The 23648-nt window shown below is 40.4% G+C and overlaps 1 protein-coding gene across 2 annotated transcripts in view; it reads right to left on the bottom strand.

Moving 5' to 3' along the window:
• The window catches only part of CARF (calcium responsive transcription factor), a 53630-nt gene that overhangs the window by 15421 nt on the left and 14561 nt on the right, over nt 1–23648 (bottom strand). Inside the window, exons 5-12 of one of the 2 annotated variants that reach the window (XM_024217706.1) lie at nt 20699–20828; nt 18743–18827; nt 12083–12272; nt 9415–9535; nt 8684–8827; nt 5842–6072; nt 5176–5338; nt 2529–2604 (exon numbers count right to left, since the gene is read on the bottom strand). In XM_024217706.1, coding sequence (XP_024073474.1) covers nt 2529–2604; nt 5176–5338; nt 5842–6072; nt 8684–8827; nt 9415–9535; nt 12083–12272; nt 18743–18827; nt 20699–20828 — 1140 coding nt within the window. Of the gene's footprint in view, nt 1–2528; nt 2605–5175; nt 5339–5841; nt 6073–8683; nt 8828–9414; nt 9536–12082; nt 12273–18742; nt 18828–20698; nt 20829–23648 lie in introns of those variants that run through there. The other variant, XM_024217713.1, reaches the window with a different exon arrangement.

The following is a 23648-nucleotide window of genomic DNA, read 5'->3' as shown; positions in this document are numbered from 1 at the left end:
TGGACTGCACTCTCAGCAAGTTTGCAGATGACACTAAACTGGGAGGCGTGGTAGACACACTAGAGGGTAGGGATCGGATACAGAGGGACCCAGACAAATTAGAGGATTAGGCCAAAAAAAACCTGATGAGGTTCAACAAGGACAAGTGCAGTGTCCTGCACTTAGGACGGAAGAATCCCATGCACTGCTACAGACTAGGGACCGAATGGCTAGGTAGCAGTTCTGCAGAAAAGGACTTAGGGGTTACAGTGGACGAGAAGCTGGATATGAGTCAACAGTGTGCTCTTGTTGCCAAGAAGGCTAACGGCATTTTGGGCTGTATAAGTAGGGACATTGCCCGCAGATCGAGGAACATGATCGTTCCCCTTTATTCGACATTGGTGAGGCCTCATCTGGAGTACTGTGTCCAGTTTTGGGCCCCACACTACAAGAAGGATGTGGAAAAATTGGAAAGAGTCCAGCGGAGGACAACAAAAATGATTAGGGGTCTGGAGCACATGACTTATGAGGAGAGGCTGAGGGAACTGGGATTGTTTAGTCTCCAGAAGAGAAGAATGAGGGGGGATTTGATAGTTGCTTTCAACTACCTGAAGGGGGGTTCCAAAGAGGATGGAGCTCGGCTGTTCTCAGTGGTGGCAGATGACAGAACAAGGAGCAATGGTCTCAAGTTGCAGTGGGGGAGGTCTAGGTTGGATATTAGGAAACACTATTTCACTAGGAGGGTGGTGAAGCACTGGAATGCGTTACCTAGGGAGGTGGTGGAATCTCCTTCCTTGGAGGTTTTTAAGGCCCGGCTTGACAAAGCCCTGGCTGGGATGATTTAGTTGGGAATTGGTCCTGCTTTGAGCAGGGGATTGGACTAGATGACCTCCTGAGGCCCCTTCCAACCCTGATATTCTATGATTCTATGATAAGAAGCAATGGGCTTAAATTGCAGCAAGGGCAGTTTAGGTTGGACATTAGGAAAAACTTCCTAACTGTCAGAGTGGTTAAGCACTGTAAGAAATTGCCGAGGGAGACTGTGGAATCTCTATCATTGGGGATTTTTAAGAGCAGGTTGGACAAACACCTGTCAGGGATGGTCTAGATAATACTTAGTCCTGCCATGAGTGCAAGGAACTGGACTAGATGACCTCTCAGGAGCTCTTCCAGTTCTATGATTTATGTTAAACAAGAACAGGAGAAAGAGAGCAGGGAAGGATTTTTTCCGTGTCACATGTTTACCCAATGGGAGTGTCAAAGTCAGATTCAGGACTCACAATTTGTCAGACCACTCTGTTTATTAGCAAAGCGCTCTGCTAATACACCCAGATAATGTGAGCACCATGCAAGACTCAAACTATCTTATTTATACAGATAAAAGGGCGCAAACGTAACAAGATAACAAAAGGAAGCAGAACCGATACGTTTACCTGGGGCTAGACATACATATCTTATTTCCTTACTAACTATTACCGATCTCCTGTTAATGTCCCACCATTAGCTTAAGTGGACCCATTGTTTCATACCTTAATGTTTCTCTTCCTGACAACTATATTTCAACATTCCTTATTCCTGCTTAAAGGAACATACAGCATTTCTTTAATCCATTCTATTTTTACAATATAATTCATTCTACTTTCACAGAGGAACTGTCTAGATCAAGTATTCCTGAAACAGAGATTATTATTTGCTGCATTAAAAGTGTATGTGTGTGTGTAAATAATTTGTTTTAGATTTCCTAATGAGGACCCTGATCCAGCAAAAGCACTTAAGCCAATGCATAGCTTAAGGCATGTGAGTAGTCAGTAGGTCTAAATCACAAGCTTTAGAATTTTGTTTTACTATATACGTTTTAATCTGAAATAATAATAATAGTAGAATCCCATTTATGGCAAAGACACGATAGTCCAATGAACCTCTCCCAACAACAGATTTTGGGGCAGAATCCATTTTGACAAGGCAACTTCCTTCAGAAATCCATATTCTGGCTTTTCTTTGCTTCCTTGTTAAGTGGTATATTAATTGCTGTGAAGAGATACTGCCCTCACCTTATGCATTCACCAAGAAAAATGATACTTCACAAGAATATCATTGAAGAAAGAGTGTAAGAAATGTGTCTCACTGCCCGGTTGTCAGATAAAAATCTGTATTTTTACAATAAAAAAGTTAAAATGAATAACATCTCCTTCTGCACCATTCCACTGAGCAAACGCTAGAAGATTCTCTACACAGATGTTCTAAGGGTCTGAGCATTTCCTCCCAACCCAAATTGTTCTGCTCTTCAGTATGCGTTAAAAGATGTTGTAAAAGACAAAGTCTACAGTTTTCAATCACTGCTATCTGCCATATCAGGAATTGTAACAAGTTCCACAGACGTGTGGTAAAGGGTGTGTGTGGGGGGAAATGAGAATGGTCACTTCTTGTTGTGTTCAAATAAGGGAAGATACTGGCAAGATCTCTAAAAATCAGGGAGGAGATCTGTACTTTCGTAACGCATGTGACAAAAACAAAAATTGAACACAAGTAAGATATCGATATGCTCCTACCCTCTGTAGGTGGTGAGGCAAATGTAACAGTCACTGTTTCTGTGAGAACATTCCCACCGTCTGTGGTCCACTGGAGCTGAAAGGAAAAAGACCTCAGTTCTCAGAAACGGGAAGGGTGCTGAGCAGGATTCCCTACAATCCTGGTACAGACTCGAACTACAGTGAAAATCAGTGTCAAAACATCTTCTTTCGGTAAGTCAGTGCTTTCTGGGCTTCGGGGTTATTTCTTAAAACTATTAAAGGTGAAGCACTGTGCTTTTAAAAGGATTCTAAACCACTTTCTGTCTGGTAGGTTAAATCCTCCTCAGAACGGGGTTAGACTTTAAAACTGAAAATAGATATATTTTAAACACAAACTATTTGAAAATAATTGTCTCTATCATTTACAGGCTGGAAATTGAACTCAAGGTTCTGCATGTACCCTGCAAAAAGCAGACAACATCAGAAACTCCTAAGAAGGGTAAAGGAATTCTGTGCCCTGCCCTGCTTTAGGTGGGATCACCAGCTATCGCAGGAGAACCAGTCTTGGCAGATATTAAAAAAACAAACAAACTTTTCAGCTTTTGTGTAAAGTACATTTGTGAATTAAGCTCTTAAATACAGTATGTTTTAACCTATTTTTTTAAACCAAACATTTCAATTCACCTTGAAATGTTATGAAATTAAAGCGCCACCAGATCAGCGATACGCAATCTGAGGCTCTTGAAACCTCACTTAGCCCTGCATGCGTTGGCTTGGAGTGAGGCATCACCCGGTGGCTGTCTGGGTCTGAGTCAGTCAAAGACCCAGTGGGAGTCACCAAATCTTGATACCACTTTCTCTACAACATACCAAAAACAAATAAATAAATAAATAATCCATCCATCCATCCCTCATCATCGATAGTTCTCTCTCACCTGGACTGCTGCAACCTCGTCTCCTCATCTCACACCCATTCAGTCCATTCCTAATGCAATAGACAATATTTTCATCCTCACTCACCACCCAGACCACATTACTCCACTCTTCAAATACCTCAACTGGCTGCCCTTCATCCAGTTTAGGATTCAAATTGCTGTCTTCAAGGTTATGCACCTGCCTTCATCTCAGCTCTTATTTATTACTATGTCCCACCATAAGGGATGCCAGTCCCTTACTTTCCTTCTTGTCTCCCTGCCTTCTTCCATGCCATCCCATACATGTGAAACAGACTTCCAGTACCAGCATGCAAAGTGTCCATCCTTCTTCTCTTATAAGGCCTACAAATGCTAACCTGTGTCAATATAACATCCTCACCAACCGAGGTCTTCCAGTGCACGTCACTTTTCTATTTCTCTCAAAGTGTTTTTGTCTGATCTTTGGTTCTTTAATGTTAACCTTTAGGCTAAATATTAACCATGCAATTTACAGGACCAAATGCACTTGTGGTGGAGGAGGGCCTGTCTATCACTGCAGCCTATATCAAGCAGCATAAAATCTTGTCCACATTACACTCTGGCAGAGCTGAGTTTGCCAGTTCCTTGGCGATTCCTTCATAGCTAATAAAAAATCCTGTCTTACAATTGGAGAAATCCGTGTCAATGCTTGCCCAAAATTACTCCCTACATGAGAAGAAAATTAAGGGGCAACATACATTGGGGTACTGCGCATTTGTAAAGATTTATATTTTGTATTTACTGTTAGACACATTTACTACATAGTAGAGTAATAATATTTAGCGTTAATATAGCACTATACACATTCAAAACATTGTACAGACATTGACTAGACCACGTGAGGTAGACAGGTAAGTTTCATCCCCATTTTACAGATAGGGAAAGCGAGAGAGACTTGTGAAGTGACTTCCCCAAGGCAACACAGTGGTAGAGCCAGGATTGAAACTCAGGACCTTTGAATGCTTTCTTCAACCACACTGCCTTAAATTCATGTTCTCATTATATACCTCAGTACTGCATAAAGTATCAACTGTTAGCAACATTTCATTGATAATATACACCTCTACGCTGATATAACACGGTCCTCGGGAGCCAAAAAATCTCACCGCCTTATAGGTGAGACCGCGTTATATCGGGTTCGGTATGGTATGGCAAGAGCTGGTACGCCGTGCCGGATTGGACTGGCTTCCCCGGTGGTGATTTAAAGGGCCCGGTGCTCCAGCCACTGCGGGGAGTCCCGGGCCCTTTAAATCACCGCCGGAGCTCTGGCAGCGGGGCTCGGGTGGGGATTTAAAGGGCCTGGGGCTCCCCACAGCGGCCAGAGCCTCTGGCCCTTTAAATCACCGCCAGAACCCGGCTGCCGGAGCCCCGGGCAGTGATTTAAAGGGCCCTGGGCTCCACATGAATTCGGATATAACATGGTAAAGCAGCGGGGCTCGGGTGGCGCTTTAAAGGGCCCGGGGCTCCCCGCTGCTTTACCGCGTTATATCCGAATTCATGTTATATTGGGTCGCATTCTATCTGGGTAGAGGTGTATGCTTAAAAAGGCCTAAATTTAATCTATCCTTACTCAGACAAAACTTCCTTTGAAAATTAAACTAGTGGGAATACAAAGTCAGCGGGAGCTTTGGCTGAATAAGGGCCAAGTAGTAAAATTTAAGTAAAGTCTTCGGGATTCATCTCAGAGATTCAGAAAGAAAGAAGGAGAAGAAAGCGTGAAGCTCCAATAATACCGTTGCTGGGATGCTTTCTGAGTTATACACCATCTCCCCGTTTCCCAAGGACTTCTGCACCTCATGGATGTGGTTCTTGATGTCATTCACAGTTGGAAAGAAGGACAAGTTATGCCTCTCTGGTACTTCCTCAGGCTTGAATAATTCTCGCTCCACAAACTTTCTGTCAAGTATTGGAAAGGGGAGGGGGGAAAAAGGGTGTTGTCAAAAGTTAAAACACACTTACAATATTAGGAGATGTTTCTCCTTCTTCTGCAGCCACCTCTGTCTCTGCCCTCAAATATGTTCCAAACATGTTAAAAATTACAAGACAAGAACAAGTTAGTAGATCCCATGACCTGGCTCTTCTCAGGTATCCTGAGGAGAATTTTACAGAGCTAGCTCAATAAAATGTACATTTCCAACACTAAGAAGAAAAGCAGCCCTAGATGGTGATCTGGTATGAGGCATGTGAGGAGCTGAAATACTAGGTAGTTATATCTAAGGTAAAGTCCAATAAAAAAACTGAGATGCTAATGCCATATGTGGGGATAAATTCAGCTAATGCTATATGTGGGGATAGATTCGTGAAAGAATCAGCATTGCCACATAGCTTCAAGTCAGATTAACTGAATGTATAGTTGATATGGAAAGAAGGCAGTATAGTTAGAGTAGATTATGCTATACCTTAGTTGTTTCCTCACTGCATAGACTTGCTCTATTCCCTGAGACACCAGTTCTCGGATTTTATCCGCTACTTGTGGGTGAAGTCGGGAGGGCAAAGTACAGTTCTCATCTCTCACTGCATCTTCCTCTTCCTCAGGAGACGATATGGGGAAAGCGGACGGTGAAGGAGGGAGGCAGGCCTCCATTTCGTGATACTGGTGGGCCTGCTGGGTGGGTAATTGCACATACCATCTGACGAGAAGGAGCGTTTCCAGGTACAATTCCAAAGCAAAGACAGTAAAACAAAATCATTTATTTAAATCCTTCCCCAGGAAGGGAACAATGCTATTGAATGAAGACCCTCTAATCAGACTATCAACAAGACTTGTATATATACGCAACTAACAGCATTCATTACTAGCACACACAGCTTTCTCCCACCCCCACATAGGGACAGCGACTATGTCTGCCTTGTCCTGCACCAAACACATAGTTAATACTTCAAGTAACAACCAGATTTTACATAATTTTGAGTACAAACCTAAAACAAAAACACTCCCAGAGATTACTCTTTTCTTTCAAGAAGCTTTAAATCTGTGCCCCAAAGCTTCCATAAAAGAGTACAATACTGCAGTACAGGATTTTTGGCTTGAGATCTGAAGGGAATATTCACTGAGCCATCCCTCTCACTGAATCTCTGCACTGCACCGAGTGTACCATCCGTACAGCTAAGCACTAGATAGGACTCCTTTCATGTCAATGATCCTCTTAATTGACAAGAAAGGTGGCTATTAATCTAGATGAGGTATTCTTCCTCTCCCACTCCCCCAGCTCCACATATTGCTCTGTAGCACTCCCCAGTCCTGATGGCTCAGTGATGGAGAGAATCAACAAGGAATCAAACACAGCTCTCCCAAATGGCAATGCAGACATGCAGAGGGTGCTGAATCAGTCCATATGGGAGACATCTTAATCAATGCTTTGACACCACATGCTTTCTGACCAATATGTAGATGAAATACATAAATATAGTTGCTCTGATGGACAGTATATCCCAAACATGGAGGGTCCATCTATGCCTTTCTTTTTGAAAGAGTGTGGGACAGATTACGAGTGTGGTATAATCATTAGAGAAAGACTGGACAGCAGCACACTGCGAGGGTTATGCAACTGACTTGTTTTGTAGCTTTGAGCAAATGATTGAACCTCACTATGCCTCAGTCTCCCAGTCTGAAAACTGGGATTAATAATAATAGTTAGTTACTTTGCAGGGATGCATGAGGCTTAATCGTGACGTCCTTTCAGATCCTCAGATGAAAGACATTGCACAGAAACATTGTTATTCCACTTTTTGTTTTTCTATTTAATACTTTTAGGTATTGCACGTAAACAAAAAATAATGTTCAGATAATACTAATTTACACGGACAGACAAATATTCAGACTCACTACCCTTGGCTCACTCCATTTTGCCTAAGCATTACAAGCAAATATGGGGCTTAATTCATCTCTGCAAGCAGAGGGGGCGTTAAGCACTCCCTTCAGCCCATGGAGAGAGCTGCACCTCAGAGCGAATTCATCCCTTAGAAAGGGTAGACGGTGGTACTGCTGCCACCCTTCACCAAAGGGAACTGCTTTCATTTGCAGTTAGGGCTTCAACAGGGCTATACAGACCGAACCTGCCAAGGAGATGTGCCGATTCAGCACATCTTTTGGGTTCTCTAGCCTTGCTTTCTCCCTGGAAAATACCAGTCTGTTCCAGGTCCCCTAATGGAGTATAACTTTATAAAACATCCTCACCCTATGACTCTTCCTAGGCAGACATTCTGCCATTGCATGACTGCAACCTGGATTTTGCTGGCAGAGGTGAATCAAATGCAGAAGATCAAACCCTTTAGGTAGATCCCAGCTACACTTACCCATTAATGAGCCTTCATGTTTACAGTATATAGATGTTTTATTATGGTTCTTGAAACTGACATTATCTTCACCAAAAATGTTCCCTTTTCCTCCCCTCACTCACTATGGTCGTATGCAAATAAGGTAAATGGGTCCAGTACTGCAACCCTTTACTCGTGTATAATCCCACTGATGTCTATAGGTCTATGTAGATACGTTCTACCCACATGAATAAGGGTTTGTAGGGGGGAAAACCCTTTTTTTGGTCTCTCCGTCAGGCTGTTCACAGAAGCCACACCTAGGATTTGTTTATTCACATTTTAAAAATTCTAGCCCAGATCCTTGGCTGTGGATCAGCAATGTTCAGCACAATTCAGCTCGGGGGTGGGGAGGGAGTGTGTGTACGTGTGCACAAAGATGGTTTTAAGTTACCTTTGTGCTCCTTTGATCTTGGGGCTACTCTAGTCCCCTGGTGTAAGGAAGGGCAACTGATTTGAGGCTCTGCTACCTCGTGCTGGCTGCCAACAGCCCCAAGGGACTGCTCTGACCACATTCTCCTTCTCTCCCAGTCATGCTCTCTGACAGCCACAGGAAGGCAGGTTGTGAAGGAGAAGCCATTACACCAATGTACAGCATCTAAAGATCTTCCCATACTGGGAGTGATCCTCCGATGGTCAGCTGCCTTTGGGGCACAAAGCCATCCAGGTTGGGAGAGGTCTGGCTCATTGTTGGTAACACCCACAATCCTATAACTGCTTCTGTCTGTATTCTGAAGCGTATTTTACATAACTCCCACAGTACAGTATATTACACATTTACAAAACACTTAGGAGTTCCTTGTGAATGGTTTTCTACCTTTTACTAGATATTTTAATGAAGCCCCTTTTAAAAATAGCCAAACAACTGATTTTCCTTCCCCCCCCCCACCCCCATTTGTCCAGATAAGAAACGAGTGGAAATTTCACCTGAGGACCCCTCCAGCATCTATAAAGTTCTTCTTCAGCATGTTGAAAGCTTTCTCTTGCTCCATTCTTATGATTTTCTTGTCAATTTTGGGGTCAGTGGGAACTCTATACTCAGGAAACTTTTGAACCTTTTTAATATAGATCCTTCCAAGAAAAACAAAAAAAACAAAAAAAGAAAAATCCAGCTTCATTATTCTTCTGAAGGCAGAAACATCAACTATTTTATTTCAGATTATTTTTATTGTAAAGAAACTGCAGGAAACTCAAGCAAAGAGGTTCAAAGAGTGGAGAAGCCCCAGAAGTACTCTAAAGGATTGGTCGGTCAGGTAAGAAGTGAATTAGAAGAGTGCAGAGCCATTCCTGAAACCCAGGAAGTTGACAGCAGAAAGCTCAAGGGGGGATGAGAACAGAGAAGATGCCACTGGAGTTGGATAGGAAGAGGTCTTTGGTGAATGGCAAGAGCTATACATTCCCTGATAAATAGAACTCCAAAATAACAGATTTAGGAGACCTCTCAGATTCTAGCCACATCCACTTTCATGGGAACTTATCCTTCTCTCTAAATGAGCATTAACTCCTACTTGTATAGGAGACAAAGCACAATATATTTATAAATCTATGTCACAACACAGTTACCCGTTAGGTTTCTTGAGATGCAAGCTCTTTTATATCAGTTACCAGCTTCTCCAGACCAGAGCCTTGCCATTTTCAGCTTTGTAGCTAATGCTTACCGTGCTGGACAAGTGGCTTTGTACAGCTGGCAGGAGGCATTTTCCGGCTCGCCAGTTTTTTTGGGCTGGAAACCTTTCCTCCTGGGCCCATACTGGCACTCCATCACAATGGCTCTGCTTCCTGTGGACAGAAAGCAACTGGTTCTGTTATTAATTCAAACATCCAACTGTTCCAGCCAGCAGACGACAACAAAAAAAGATTTCTGAGGAGAGAAGAGTGATTTGAAGCACTTATTTTCATTCTCTTCTTGGAAGAACACATGTTCAGGGTTGTGGGTGCCTGAGTTACAGAGTGGCTGCTTTCCCCATACTACTACTCAGCACTTATGGAACACATCACAGTTTCAAAGAACTTTCCAAACTAGCTAATCTTCACAAAACACCTGTGAGGTAGGTAATTAAATATTATCATAGCCATTTTACAGGGGTAAAAATTGAAACACAAAGTTTTGAAGCCAGATTCTGCCACCTTTACTCATGTTTAGCACCAGCACTTTACACAATTAGTAGTCTTATGGGTTATTTATTGAGTAAGTTGCTCGTACTAAATGCAAGTCGAGGTGACAGAATCTGGTTCTAAATTATACAGCAAATCAAAGGCACAGCTGAAATCAGAACTTGGGAGTTCCTTACTTCTTGTGCCGTATTCAGTTCTTTAGCCTTGCTGCCACTTGATTTCTTACAGGTTATTAAGGTTTGTGAATTTGATTCCAATTTCTTCTATTAACCAATATTATATCAACATGGTACCCAATATAAATATTACTGTGCAAGAAAGATAGATTTCCACAACATTTGTGAAAACGTCATTAGAGTAATTGGTTTCTTTTACTCAGACATATGGCAAAGAGGAGTGAAGTAATAGAGGTAGCATGACAGAGCTGGGAAGGGAACCATTATTTGTTTTGAAGAACATTTAACTTTGTTCCCCAGCACCTACCGTTCATAATCCAAATACTTTAGCATCCTGAATTTTAAATACCATTTTCTAGCTTTGAAATAACTGATGCGTTTATTGTGTCACACGGCTGAGATATGAGCTGATTCTAAATGATGATCAATAATATTTTGCATGAGCATGTGACATTAAAATATCAACGCAAATAGAGATGCTATTCAAAAAAGGAACCAGATGATATAGTGGACTAGAGCACTGACTTTTCTTACTGGAAATCTGGGAACAACCATTGGCTTAGGTCACTAATGAAAAAGAATTTGGTAGTTTCAACCTCGTCCTTGCCTGCATGCATGACAAAAATAATTTGACGGGACCCTGATTTTACCAAGGTCTCAAGTGTCCAAAATCTTATTAAAATCAGGGTTTTGATATTGAAACTTTCTGTTTCACAATACAGAATGTTGGCCAGCTTCTTCAAAGCTAACTGGTTCAGCAGAAGCAAAGGCAGGCCAGGGACTGAAGAACAACTCCACTTATGCAGAGATTAGAAACTCCACAAGAACAGCACTTCAGTCCTGCACAGCTCAGGACCTCTGCAGGCTTGAAACTCTACTTCTATAGAGCCTCAGTAAGTGTGACACCACAGCAACATAACCGATCTCAATTAACTAGAAAGTCAAGTTAACTGGGGTTTGGTAAATCAGGGTTCCATTTTAACCCGCAGCCTCTGTACAAAAGAAGTCTAGGTTTTCAATAACAGGGGTGTTCAAACTAGAAGTAAAATTCATGAGTAGAATAGTGTGTACAACGTATATACCGTGCTTCCTTACCTCTCTGTCTGGCCAAAGCAGGCAATATTAAAACCAGGCTAAATTAATCCACAATATTTTTTAAAACAAAATATTAACTGAGCATGTTTTTACTCTCACTCTCTCTCGGAGAATCATTTGTTAAGCTAATCTCACAAGTTGCTAAAAAGATCTAGTGTGTCTTGGGGTGGGGGGAAAAGAAGCTTGTTTTTCTGGATTTGTCCTTTAATATATTCTTGCACCTCTTCATAGCTGAATGGCCTTAGCTTTAAAATGGGTGATGACATTTCACTTTTTCAGTTACTTTCAGCTCAAACAAATGCATCCTGCAGTCAACCATGTATCGTATCCCATAGGTTCCATTTAATCAAGAAGAGACTTGACCAGTTTCACATCTAAAATTCACACTCACGCTCATACAATACTCGCTTTATGACTCAAGAAATATGAAATCACAAACTGGTAAAGTCTACATATTTATTTAGAAGAGTCATCTCTCTGGTTAAGTTTTCTGAAAAAAATTTTTAGAGTGATTTTAAATACCTTATAGGTTCCTACTGCCCAAGGTTTTCAGCAGGATCCCCAGAAACCTTAGTAATGTTGATGGATCAATCCCTTACCACCCTCATGAAAACTTCAATGTCCATACAGAGCAGACAGGACCCTCATCTTTAAGGTCTCATTCAAAAGATGCTTACGGTAATTAACCTAACTCTAAAGGATGAAGGGCTTGAATCACTCACATTGTAACATGAACCTGTGTTCCAGGGAATCTAAATGTTTCAAACTTGGGCTTAGACCACTAAGACATCCTTTCCCAAGTTTGTGCCTTGATTTTACCAATGCCTAGTAACATTCTGCCAGAATACTAAGGTATAGCTTCATGAGGGTCCTTCTTTTGGCCAACTGACTAGTGATTTTGAAACTTTGAAAATAATTATTAAAAAAAAAAGTTAATTACCTGCATTGATAAAAGGGATCCCATCATATGGGACATACTGAGATTTCCACATCAACCGTGTGGCGGGTTTGGCTGGGCTTGGAGACTGGCGCGTCCCCCACACACTTTGTGTTTGCTGCTTGTGTAGCGTTAGAACACTCTCTAATTCTGTCTCGCTCACACAATAGCCGCGGTACGAGTCCCCAATTTTCTGCATGGAAAGGAGGTGAAATAATAGGATTATTCACCAATCTGACTGCTGTCGGTACCCAAGAAAATGAATGCAGTCAGGGACTCTGGCATGGTGGCAGGCGAGGAGACTGTCTGAAATGCTTTGTGCACTGGTTGCATCACAACCAGATTTACCATAGGGTCTAACACAAGACCAGCCTTCAGTGAGCTCATACCACAGGTGTTTGTCAGCAATCTGAGATCGTAAGTAAAATACTCTGAATGTCTGAGCATTGGTCCATTATTATAACACAGTTATCTACAGTATAACCCAGTTTCTAAAGGTTTTGGAGATATCCAAATACATTTTGGGTAGGTGAGGGAGCAAGGCATGCAATCAGGAGTTGTAACTGACCTTCCATTAACTGATGTTTAGGTAAATGGGGTTAGTCTCTATTACCAAAAGACAGAACCAAATGAGTTCCTTTATCCTGGACCATTCCCTTCATTTCAGACTTTTCTACTAAAATAAATACTTATTAAATGTCAGTGCATTTTAGAAAATATTTTTGGTGACCTGCTGGTCACATCTAAGAGAAGGAACAAATAATTCAAGCAGAGTTTCTTTCACACACACCAGTCACAGTCAGTCACTTGCATGCCTTCTTGCATCACATCTCCAGCTGACTACAACAGACCTCTGTGGGCTCAGTGCTAAAAGTTCTTCACACTGACTCCACTTGACTTTTGTTGTTGGCTATATGCTAAATGTATTAACTTAAAACAAGCGAATTCACACCTCAGCACCTCACGCAGCATCCAGACTCTGCAGGTGGTCATCGAGGGGCTTCATCTATACCCCAATCCACCAACCAGGAAACAGATGAGAAAACCACAGAACGAAAAACAAATGCCATACAGCACATAGCTGGCACCCGCCCCATCCCTCCCTCCGAGATGCTACAGGTTCTCTGCAAACCATTCTGGAGCAACTTGAAAATAAATACAGCCTCTTTGGGCTGCAGAGCTGGAAAATGTATGTGCTAGAAAAACTATAGTAGCAGATACTTTGCTAGATGCCAGACACAGAAAGTGAGCACATTAAAACCCTTATAAAAGAAATGATTCAGAGTGGAAAGATGTAACCAGACTTTCAGAAAAGTAGATGATACCATAGATTTTTAAGATGAAAGCTGAAAAGGGCCCAATGTACATAGTAAACCCACTGATGGAAGTACATTTTGTGACTGATAAGGGAGACAGAGACAGAATAAAAAGCAGCAGCAAGAGCGCTACTGGACCTTAAGAAAAACCAAAACACGGTAGTGTTTCACTTGACGTCTTCATTCCCCTGATGTTTTTCCGGCCTCTCAGACAATAATAACTTGGCTCCTTTGCAAGTCTATGATTCCATGTTTTGAGCCAAATTCAATCCTGGTAAAAGTAGATGCAACTCCACTGAAGACAATGGAGTTGTGCATACTTACAATATAACTGAATTTGGCCCAAATGATATATCACTAAGATTTGGCGTGAGTGCACATGCTTGCAGAGCAAGAATAATAGTCTTTATTACAAATTTTGATTATCTTTAGAATTAAAAACACAAAATTAAAAAAAAAATGCAGAGTTGATAGAGTGAAAAATAGGATGGACTGAATCAGCCATGACAGCAGAGAAGTAGAGAAGTAAAGCAACTGAATTGGATCTGAAGATAGATAAATCACTGACTCTCAAGAGCATAAAAGCAAAAGCCTTGGAAAGTCTGGTTTTTAAAAATACATGTTCTGAGAGTTCTTGAGGAGGCTGAAGACCCAGACAGAAACACTAGGTAAAATTCTCTCTCTGCAACACTAACATTAACTTTAAGGGAGTTACTCTACGCTGGTGAGTACAGAAAATGTACTGGGTCTTTAGCTATTGGAAGAGCTCCAGGCACAACTTAGAGAATGGGAAGGCAAAATGCTCATTGCTATTTCTAGCTGCAAGGACAGAAGAGATTTTGGCATCTGCCAGAAATTAAAAAAAATCTGCTCTGCGCAGGTTGTTAACTCGGAGCACAGGTTTGAGAGCATTAAACCAAAGAGAGAACATTTAGTTTTCTCTGGAGAAAACATTCTTGAAAAAAATACATCAGAGAAAATACATTCACTCTATTCTCGGCAATGAAAACAATGGTTACATATAATAAAAACACATTTATTTGGATTCTTTCTTCCACTAAACACCTGATCAGGAAAAAATGATGAAGAATTACACAATGGATTGTGATTTTGAGATCATCATCATTTAACAAGTAGCAGCCTTGTACTTGCTATAATTCCCCCCCCCCCAATTACTTTATTTAAGTGCTTTATTTATTGGGGGGGGCAGGCTCTCTTTTTTTAAAGTGTTACTTTAGACTTTATTTATTATTTGATCGGGCTAAGTTAAGAAAAAGTTTCACACAGAATTTAAATATTAAAAAGATGGCTGATATCTGCTATACACACCTTCTTATATTTAGTCTTAATCTTATAATGTAGATTAGGCATACCAACACAAGATAATTTTCTACTCATGTTCCCACAATGGTATACGTCCATCACAACAGTAAAGGTGCTCATGCATTCTTACCAGGTCATGAAAACCTGCTCTAAGCTGATTTGCCTGATGGTGGCAGGAATGCCTTCCATTTGTATGTTTATTTTGCTTAGCTCTGAAACTGGTAATATTACCTTGTATTTAGTCTTGTATGTTTCACTCAGTCAACATTCTAGTCTACACTAGAATATAAAATACAGAACAAGCTGATACAATTAAACATATGCCCCACAACCACTATCATCAGGCAAATGCCTGAAAAAAAAAACAAAAACCAACCCCCTGCGCCATGCTGGTCAACAGATTTGGGCTCTGTGAGACCAATGAGGGAAACAACTTCTAGAGAAAAAGGACCTCCATTGAGATTCCTTGCCTCCAGCCCTCCTCTACATTCAAATCTTAGGGATTTCTTAGCTCAGACACCCAAGGTTGAGCTCAAACCATCACAGTGTTACACACAGAAAGAGGAAGTCTCAGGTAGCCTGGACCCAGACCACATAAGGTTCTGCTGATCATACTAAACATCTTGAATTGCATGTAGAAGTGAATTGGAAGTCCATCATTACTGCAGAGAATTGATGCAATGTATTCCCTGCAACCGGGTCTGCTATGTAAGTGAATAGCTGTATTCTGCAACAGCTGAAACTTCTGCACCTTCAAGAGTAGCTCCACCTACAGCACATGGCAGCAATCCAATCTGACGGTCAAAAAGCTATGAGGCTAGCTAGTAGAAGGATGTCTAGTAAGAAATACAGTAACTTTACAGTAAAAGTTTGCAATTGCCTAGCCAAACACAGATGATAAATAATTGGTCTTTTGGGCCAATTATGCTACCTGGGAAGCCAGGTGCAGTGAGGTTATCCAAACGAGCATCAGATTACACACCTCCTTTACAAAAGGCAGGAACAGGTCTTCAATAATGGGAGCAAATACATCACCACGACACTTTCCAGAGGCTTCCTTAACCAGCACCCCATCTTATTCTCATTCAAGCCCCTACGTCTGCCAGGTACAAGGACAATGGATACGCCATCCTAGTGAGGTAAGACAGGCCTACAGTTGTATGTTGTAAGTTGACAGCCCTGTAGCCCAAATAAAGTCAGTCTCCCACCGCCGCTTTACTTACACATAGAACAGAGTATTTTTCTCAAAAAGGGGCCTTCAGATGGATGATCAGTTGTCTTATATCAACCCCTGGGATCTTTCTGAGAGTAAATAATGGAACCACAGGAAGCATGAACCTATCTGCTCCAGTCATGGTCCACAAGTGAGTCAACAAAAGCTTGCACAACTGTCCAATGAATCTGGCTTCTAGGAATGCTGTGAAGTGTTCAACATCCTGCCACACAGCCGAAAAGGCACTTCGTTAATTCAGCCCATCAAAAATCCTTTACTGTAAATTATAATCCTTCACTTAAAAAATAAGCTACATCAAAATGTCTGCTCCGATTCACCTCAATGAAGTAAACTCCGTAGCTTACCTGGGCCATTTAAATGCACAGACAAAGCTTGTAGTTTTGCATAAGTGATGTGTGATAAGTTGCCTGAACAGAACAGATGTAGGGAGAATGGCTCAGCTAGACAGGAGGAGCATGGTCAGCAACAGCCCTTAATGCTGACTTTGGAAAGGTGCAGCTTTTGCTGCTCTGTGCTTATTGCCAGACAGACATCAGTCCTACAGTCATGCACAGGAGCTGAGGCACTGACTGCCTCACCTTCTTGAGCTGCGGAATGCTACTGGGTCCTGAGCCTAGTGCTCAAGGGAACAACAATTTTGTACTGCAGTCAGCTCCTGCACAAGCACAACAGGAAAAGCCCCCATGTGCTTTTTTCTCCCAGGGCACCCATGCAGGCGCTAACATTGTTAACGTTCAGTTTGTCCTGAAAAGTGACTGAAAAAGTGGAATTCTGGGATACTATGTTTATTGTCCCCAGTGTGCTCAGCTCAGCTGAGAAGTAAAGAAGAGTTTTCTCTAACTGCCAGCCCAGCAAACTTAGCTCGGGTTCTTTCCTCCTAACATATCGCCAGCAATAAAGGGTTCCACAGGACAAGCTCGGCTAAATTACATCTGAAAACCCCAGATTATGCCCTCAATGACACCTGTGCAATCCAATGGGCTTGCACAGTATAACCGACTGGAACTTAGTAAAACAATTCTGTTGATGATACACAAGAAGGAATGGAATTCAGCTCATTCCTGCTCTCCAAGGCTAACAAGAATAAAAAGCAGTAAAACAATAAAACTTATTTTTGTTACTAAAGGGAACAACACGTCTCTGAATAGTTCCGTGGAGCAGCGGAGTCCAGATCTTACATTCTCACTATTCAGAGTAGAACTGGCACTTTAAACGGAAGCAGTATTTTTTTCTTTTTCTAACAATATTAGAACATTAAATGCTATATGAATGCAGATCTTACGGTTATGAATTTTAACACAGTAGGTGGAAATGTGAAAGGGGACTAAGGGACTCAGGGACCTAACCCCCATTGATCTTCAAATAAAGTTTTATATAAAATAAAATACCTTAATAAATGATTAACAGATGTTACGCAGATGTTACAGTTAGGAGCAGCATGTGTGATATAGATGGCTATAAGCACAATAGAAGGGATTAGAGATGATTATCTGCAACGAATTGACCTGTTGGACTCTAACAGCTGATTAATCATTTATTAACCTATTATAAGCTATGTATAAATGGAACCTTAATATGAAGTATGACCAAAAATTCTATCCCCAAATGATATGAGAGCTTTAACTTTGCAATATCCTAACAAGATTAACTCACCCATGTTGTACATACTGCACATATTTTTAACAGTCAAATTAGTAATCAAAATTAATGTTCAATACGGTAAAGTTAACGTTACCAATTTCCTGGCTTTTGGGTGTGTATATCAATATACATCATACTATATTAACACTTGCATGTGATAAATAAGGTCTTATCTGTGTTTTTTAATTAGTTTACAGATTATTTGAAGGGGTGCACAGAGAGGAATTTTAAATTGCTCAGGAATTTAAAATCAACTGATGTCTACACATGTCAGCAGCATCACATTTAGCCACAAAGTGACATTTCTGCAATCAGACATTTGACAGTTTAAGAATATGGAGTTCTCAGATTTAAAAGCTGCTGACTCCTGGTTTAGTTAAAATGGCAGCTAGGTGGAAAGTTTAATTTAAACCGACTATGTAAATTCTGTGGCATTTATCATGGTGCAACGCTTGCACTATATAAATGGAAATAAAATCATTTTATGGATTTTTAAAAAAAATAGCTAAGGGTAGGAAGGGGACCAGTCTGGTTTATAAATCTAAAGAATTTGCTATAACAAAATTAGCGGCATATGGGAAAGCTAAAGGAAAAAATATTCACTTCAAGGAAGAAAAATAATTGATAATATGAGAAAAGTCCTTTGATGAATGAGAGAAACAAGTACATATTGTGGTATCTGGGATAGAAGACTATTAAGTAAAGTTGTGTGATTTTATTAAAATATAAATGCCCTTCTGGAATGTTGATATTATGGTACCTTTACTCTCGTAGACTAAGGGTCTGATCCTGCAACCAGGCATGGACCCTTACTCTCAATAGCAATCCCACTGAATTCAATTCCTATAAGACTACTCATGAAAGTAAAGTTACAGGCACAGTTGCAGGCTTGGGCCCCAAGAAAGAAATCCTCAAATTAATGGATTGTTAAATGCAATCAAATGAAGCAGTGTCCTAGTACAAACCACTGAGGTTTGCACAACACCCAAGAATGGCTATAAAGCACTTCCACTTTTTAAAAGTGGTAGACTTTTTTATTTATAGCATTGTGAAATTTAAAATGCAAATAATCTACATAACTAAAATTTTTATTCTGTGAGTTTCTTAATCTAGATGAACTGAGTAGAATTAGAATTGTTTGCAGCCCACCTCGCAGTTCCTGAGACGACGGGCCCACGTAGGAGTGTTTGGGGGCAGCGGCTGGAGAGGGACAGGAAAAAGGTCTTCCACTATCCTGAAAAATAATGCAATAAACATATAGACAGATAATCAAGAGAGTGACATCAAATCCAAAGTAAAGGCAATATATGAGTCCCTTTGTCAATATCCTTGTATTATGACTGCAGATAACTTTTATTGCCAAACTGTAGATACGGTAACAACACCTGTAACTGACAATTATCTTTAGAAACTTATGAAAAAATTCATTCTCAACATGACTCACAATTACTGTAAAACTTCACATAATGCCATATTTTAAAACGCCACTCTCTGGCTTCTGTATTCTCCTATTTAGTTGGGTCGCCTAATTCAGCAAAGCACTTAAAGAAGAGACCTGAGCACTTAAGAACAGACCTGAGGAAGAGCTCTGTATAGCTCCAAGGTTTGTCTCTCTCAGCAACAGAAGGTGGTTCAATAAAAGATTTACCTACCCACCTTGTCCTCCCCCAAAGCTCTTAAGCACATACTTAAAATATAAGCCATATAGCTTCCTGATAAAAATCACAGCTAGAACACTATTAAAACAGACTGGTGGAGTTTGTTAAAGATTCCAGTATACAAGGAAGTCCATGGTAGAATTCTGGAGCCTACACTGACATCAAATACATGTTAAATGTTACTTGTTTTCAAATATAGCAATTCTTAAATTATTGAAAACAGCTACCAAAAAGTGCTTCATGTGAGCATCATGGGGTCCCTACACGAAGGGTCACATTTTGTTTCTAACTCCCTAAATCCATCAGGATCTGTCTACCATTCCAAGAATTCCAAGACCCAAGTAAATCACCTACTGCCAACACAAAGAGCCCTAAAATCCAGCTACAGATATGTTTGGCTTTCAGGACATTTATTTTCCTGCATAACATCTCCAAAAACTTACATTCAAACGTCTGTTCACAAAACATTTTTACTACATTTTAGAAACATCTTCAATATAGTCAGTTTGCAAAACAACATTATGCTGCAGTGATGATGACCTAACATGTTTTCTTTCCCACCAAATCCTAATGTAAGAAGGCAGGCTCACCAAAGAGGGCACACACGAAATAAAAGGTCAAAATTACAATTTGTAGAGATTTTCTCTTTTTAAAATCAAAATTAATTATATGAAAAGGAATCCTAATTTATTCTCAACTAAAAGCACAAGAAACATAGTGTATTGTTGTATTGGAACCAAAAGGATATAAGAAAAAAGTGAGAAAGTAGCTTATTTCTAATTTTAAGAAATTGTGCTGCATTAATATACTTTTCAAAGGTCAACTATAGGAAAACTCTGTTAGCAAAGATTTCTACACAGAGTTCTCAGAAGAAGCCCAAGGAGTTTCCCCCTGAACATCAGCTGAAATAGGGCTTTCCCATTGACACCAACAGCTTCTCTGTACCTAACTGACTCTGAGTTCTTTCAAATTCCATTTTAAGATTCAGCTCTTCTCTTTGGCCTATAATTCCTAATAAACAGCCTCCCTCCCACATAGCAAATACAAGAAACTTTACTCAGATTCATGATTTCCCTATGCTCAGTCACTGAGTCACTTTCAGATCTCAGTTACACCAGTATTAATCTGGAGTAACTTCAATTATTTAAATGGAATTATTCTAAATGTACACCAATATGAAATCAGAATACATCCCACTGTCTCTGGAATTTAGATATTTTACCCCTCTTCCCAGGGCAGTGGCACATCTACAGCTGTTCCCTACATGATATATTGCAGCCTACAATATGTCATTCAATAGTATTTACAGACTGCAATCACTTGTGGAGAGTTCTATAATAATTTTGTAATAACAATTACAAAAATGAACTGAAGTTGACGATATGACTAATTGTATGTGTCTGTGGTGCAAAGTGATATTTGATCTGCTCTTTACCTTCTCACCTACCTGGCTGTTGTCTTTTTGGACACTGTGAGAGATGCTTGGGGATGAAGTATGTAACTGCTTGTACTGTCCGCAATAGCAGCCACTGCTACTGTCTGCAAGTTCCCGTCACTGCGTTTCTCTTCTGAAACATCTTTGGGGGGAAAAAACCACAACACCCTCCTGTTTAATAACTGCACAAAGAACGGGGAAATTACAAGTTATGATTTATTGTGATCTGTTGGAAAAGCAAGCATTTTTGCACATGAAATAAAGGAATGGAGTGGATGGCAGATTATAGAGAAATCAAATAATTATGAATGAATAGTGATGATTTATAAAATGTAGGAATATGCATGCAAATACATCATTGATGTTATACTGTTTCACCTTTGTAACTCCACTATAGCAGATAAATCCCTACATGATTAAACAAATAATTACAACAACTTGTAAAATAATCTGTCCTACATTTTCAAAAATCTATATCATTGTTGCAAGTCTAACCCTGTTGGCTACAAATTACACCTCTATTCGCTTTAATATTTTCAACAAGGGAGGTTTAAGACACTAAAATCTGTTTCACACTTAATCAGGAGCAAACAAATGGGTAGGCCCATGCCTCAGGTCATTCCATCTAAGCATGCAAGGATATCTTCAACATACAGTAAATGACTAATCCTAACGGATGTATGCATTGCAGTTGTAGCTGTGTGGGTCCCAAGATATTAGAAAGACAAGATGAGGCTTGCAGTTTGGAGGGGACAATGCCCCTCGGCCCCCACAAACCACGCCCATGATCATACTTATCACCTATATAGTTCTTTTAATCTTCAAAATAACATATTACCACAAATTAATCCTTACATCCCTAGTAAAGTACGTTTTTATTACTACCCATGTTATACAGCTAGAGAAACAGCAAAGGTATTAGTCCAAGACCACAGAGAGACTCAGCGTCAATAATGGGATTATACTTCAAGAATCTGATTCTAAGTCCATTTTTCTTTACTGAAAAATGTAATGGTTATTCAATAAATAGTTAGGATAAACGTTTCATCTACGTTTGATCTACTAACAGCAGTTAGTACACACAGCAAATATTCCTAGATTGAGACACTTCCAAATTGTCTGCAGTTAAAGGAAAATTTGAAGAAAAAACGTGAATGTAATTAAACCAGTGTTTGTCTGAGAACGAAGACAAATTCTTGGTAGATGTGGTGCAGAAATCATTCACATAGAAAGGCCTGTGGATGTTTGTTAATGAGTATCTCTTTATGAAATTCTGAGCAGCAGAACTTGTCTCTGAAATTTGGGATAAACAGATAAAGCCTCGTGTTCAGCTAAACTTACAAGCGAACTATCGAATTTTTGAAATTCCACTAGCTGCCTAAATTGTTCTTAAGAAAACAGCAAGCTTATCTGCACATGCAATGGTGTGTTTCATTGCACCTTACTGTGTGCTTAAAATGTATTCTTGATATATCAAAGGTGAAATCCGCCTGGCCCCATGAAATTAATGGCAAAATAATTTTTCTTCAGTGAATACCCTAAGTACTCAGTGTATGTGGCTTCAGAGTAGATTTTTTTTTTTTTTAATTTCCATTGTCTTCACTGGTATGTGGATCAGGCCCATACCGTAAAAGCACCACTTTTGGCATCATTTACTGCTTTGAAATGAGTTACCTCACTTTTATATATTTAAACAATATAACAATAACTTCAAACTGGCAGTACCTGCTAACAGACTTGTCTGACTCAGCACAAACATTAATACTTTTTTCCCAGTAGAAAGTATTAAAGTAGATGTTAAACATTTTTAAGTGTAACATCCCAAAAGTCTCAATTTGGAAACATAATAAAATCCTTTAAAAATTTTTGAAAACCCCAAACATGTAATTACGTACTGCTTTTCTCTGTTCTAGCAGACTATGTTACAAAAGACAAACAAAATAAAGAGCACACCACCAAGCCCCAAGATACTCAGGATTTTATTAACATCAGGAAGGAAGCCAGCTTCTGAAGGTTTCTTTGTTTTTAAAATAATGGTTGAGGGGTAGGCTGGTGACATTTTTTTTTTTAAAAAGGTCTGCCATAGGAAAGTTTCCTGGAAGTTGAGACTCCAGTGAAAGTCACTTTTCAAATGTAGGACTATTTTTAAAAAGGTCAAAATCAATGCTATGTGCTGTAATTGAAATGTACTGTTCTCATAGCCTAGCTAAAGAGCATAGACTGCTACCTACTCAACACAAAATTCAGAAAAATTTGTTGATGTACAGTGTTAAAGTTAGGAGGGGAGGCTCTTTGAGTATTTGCATGCACAGAGGAAGGCTGGACTAGTAGTTCGGGCATCAGCGTGGGACTTGGAGATGTGCATTCAATTTCCTGCTCCACTGCAGATTTTCTGTGAGACACTGGGCAAGTCATTTGCCCTCTCAGTGCTCTGCATTACTCTGCGAAATGGGGATAATAGCACTGACCACCCTCCTTCCCTCCCTGGGTTTCTGTGAAATGCTTTGAGATCTACTGATGAAAAGCCCCATATTATTAATTATAAGATTACATAAAACTAGTAAAATGCAGATAATTTCATATCCAGGGCTATCAAGACCAGGGGCGGCTCTCGGCACCAGCAAAGCAAGCAGGTGCTTGGGGCAGCCCATTTGCAGGAGCAGCAGGGATCCAGCATGGGAGCTGAGAACCAACAGGGGGCCCTGGGAGCTGTAGTTCCTTGGTTAGCTCCCTGCCTATAGAGCCAGCCCTGGAGCAGGGAAAGAACTACATTTCCCAGCATTCCCTTGGCCACTACCAACAGGAAAGAGGAGGAGGGAGTGAGGAAGCTGAGACCTCACGTTGCAGCCTGCTGTGAATGGAGAGCTCCACTGTGAGTAGGGATACCATATTTTAACATTCAAAAAATAGGACACTCCATGGGGAGGGAGGGTAGCCCCACCCTGCCACCATCCACTCCCTC

Source organism: Terrapene carolina, unplaced genomic scaffold (genome assembly GCF_002925995.2).
Source record: "Terrapene carolina triunguis isolate 2854851 unplaced genomic scaffold, T_m_triunguis-2.0 Scaffold62, whole genome shotgun sequence".
Classification (NCBI taxonomy): domain Eukaryota; kingdom Metazoa; phylum Chordata; order Testudines; family Emydidae; genus Terrapene; species Terrapene triunguis.
Note: the sequence above shows the minus strand (reverse complement) of the source record. Positions and strands in the feature narration are given on the sequence as shown.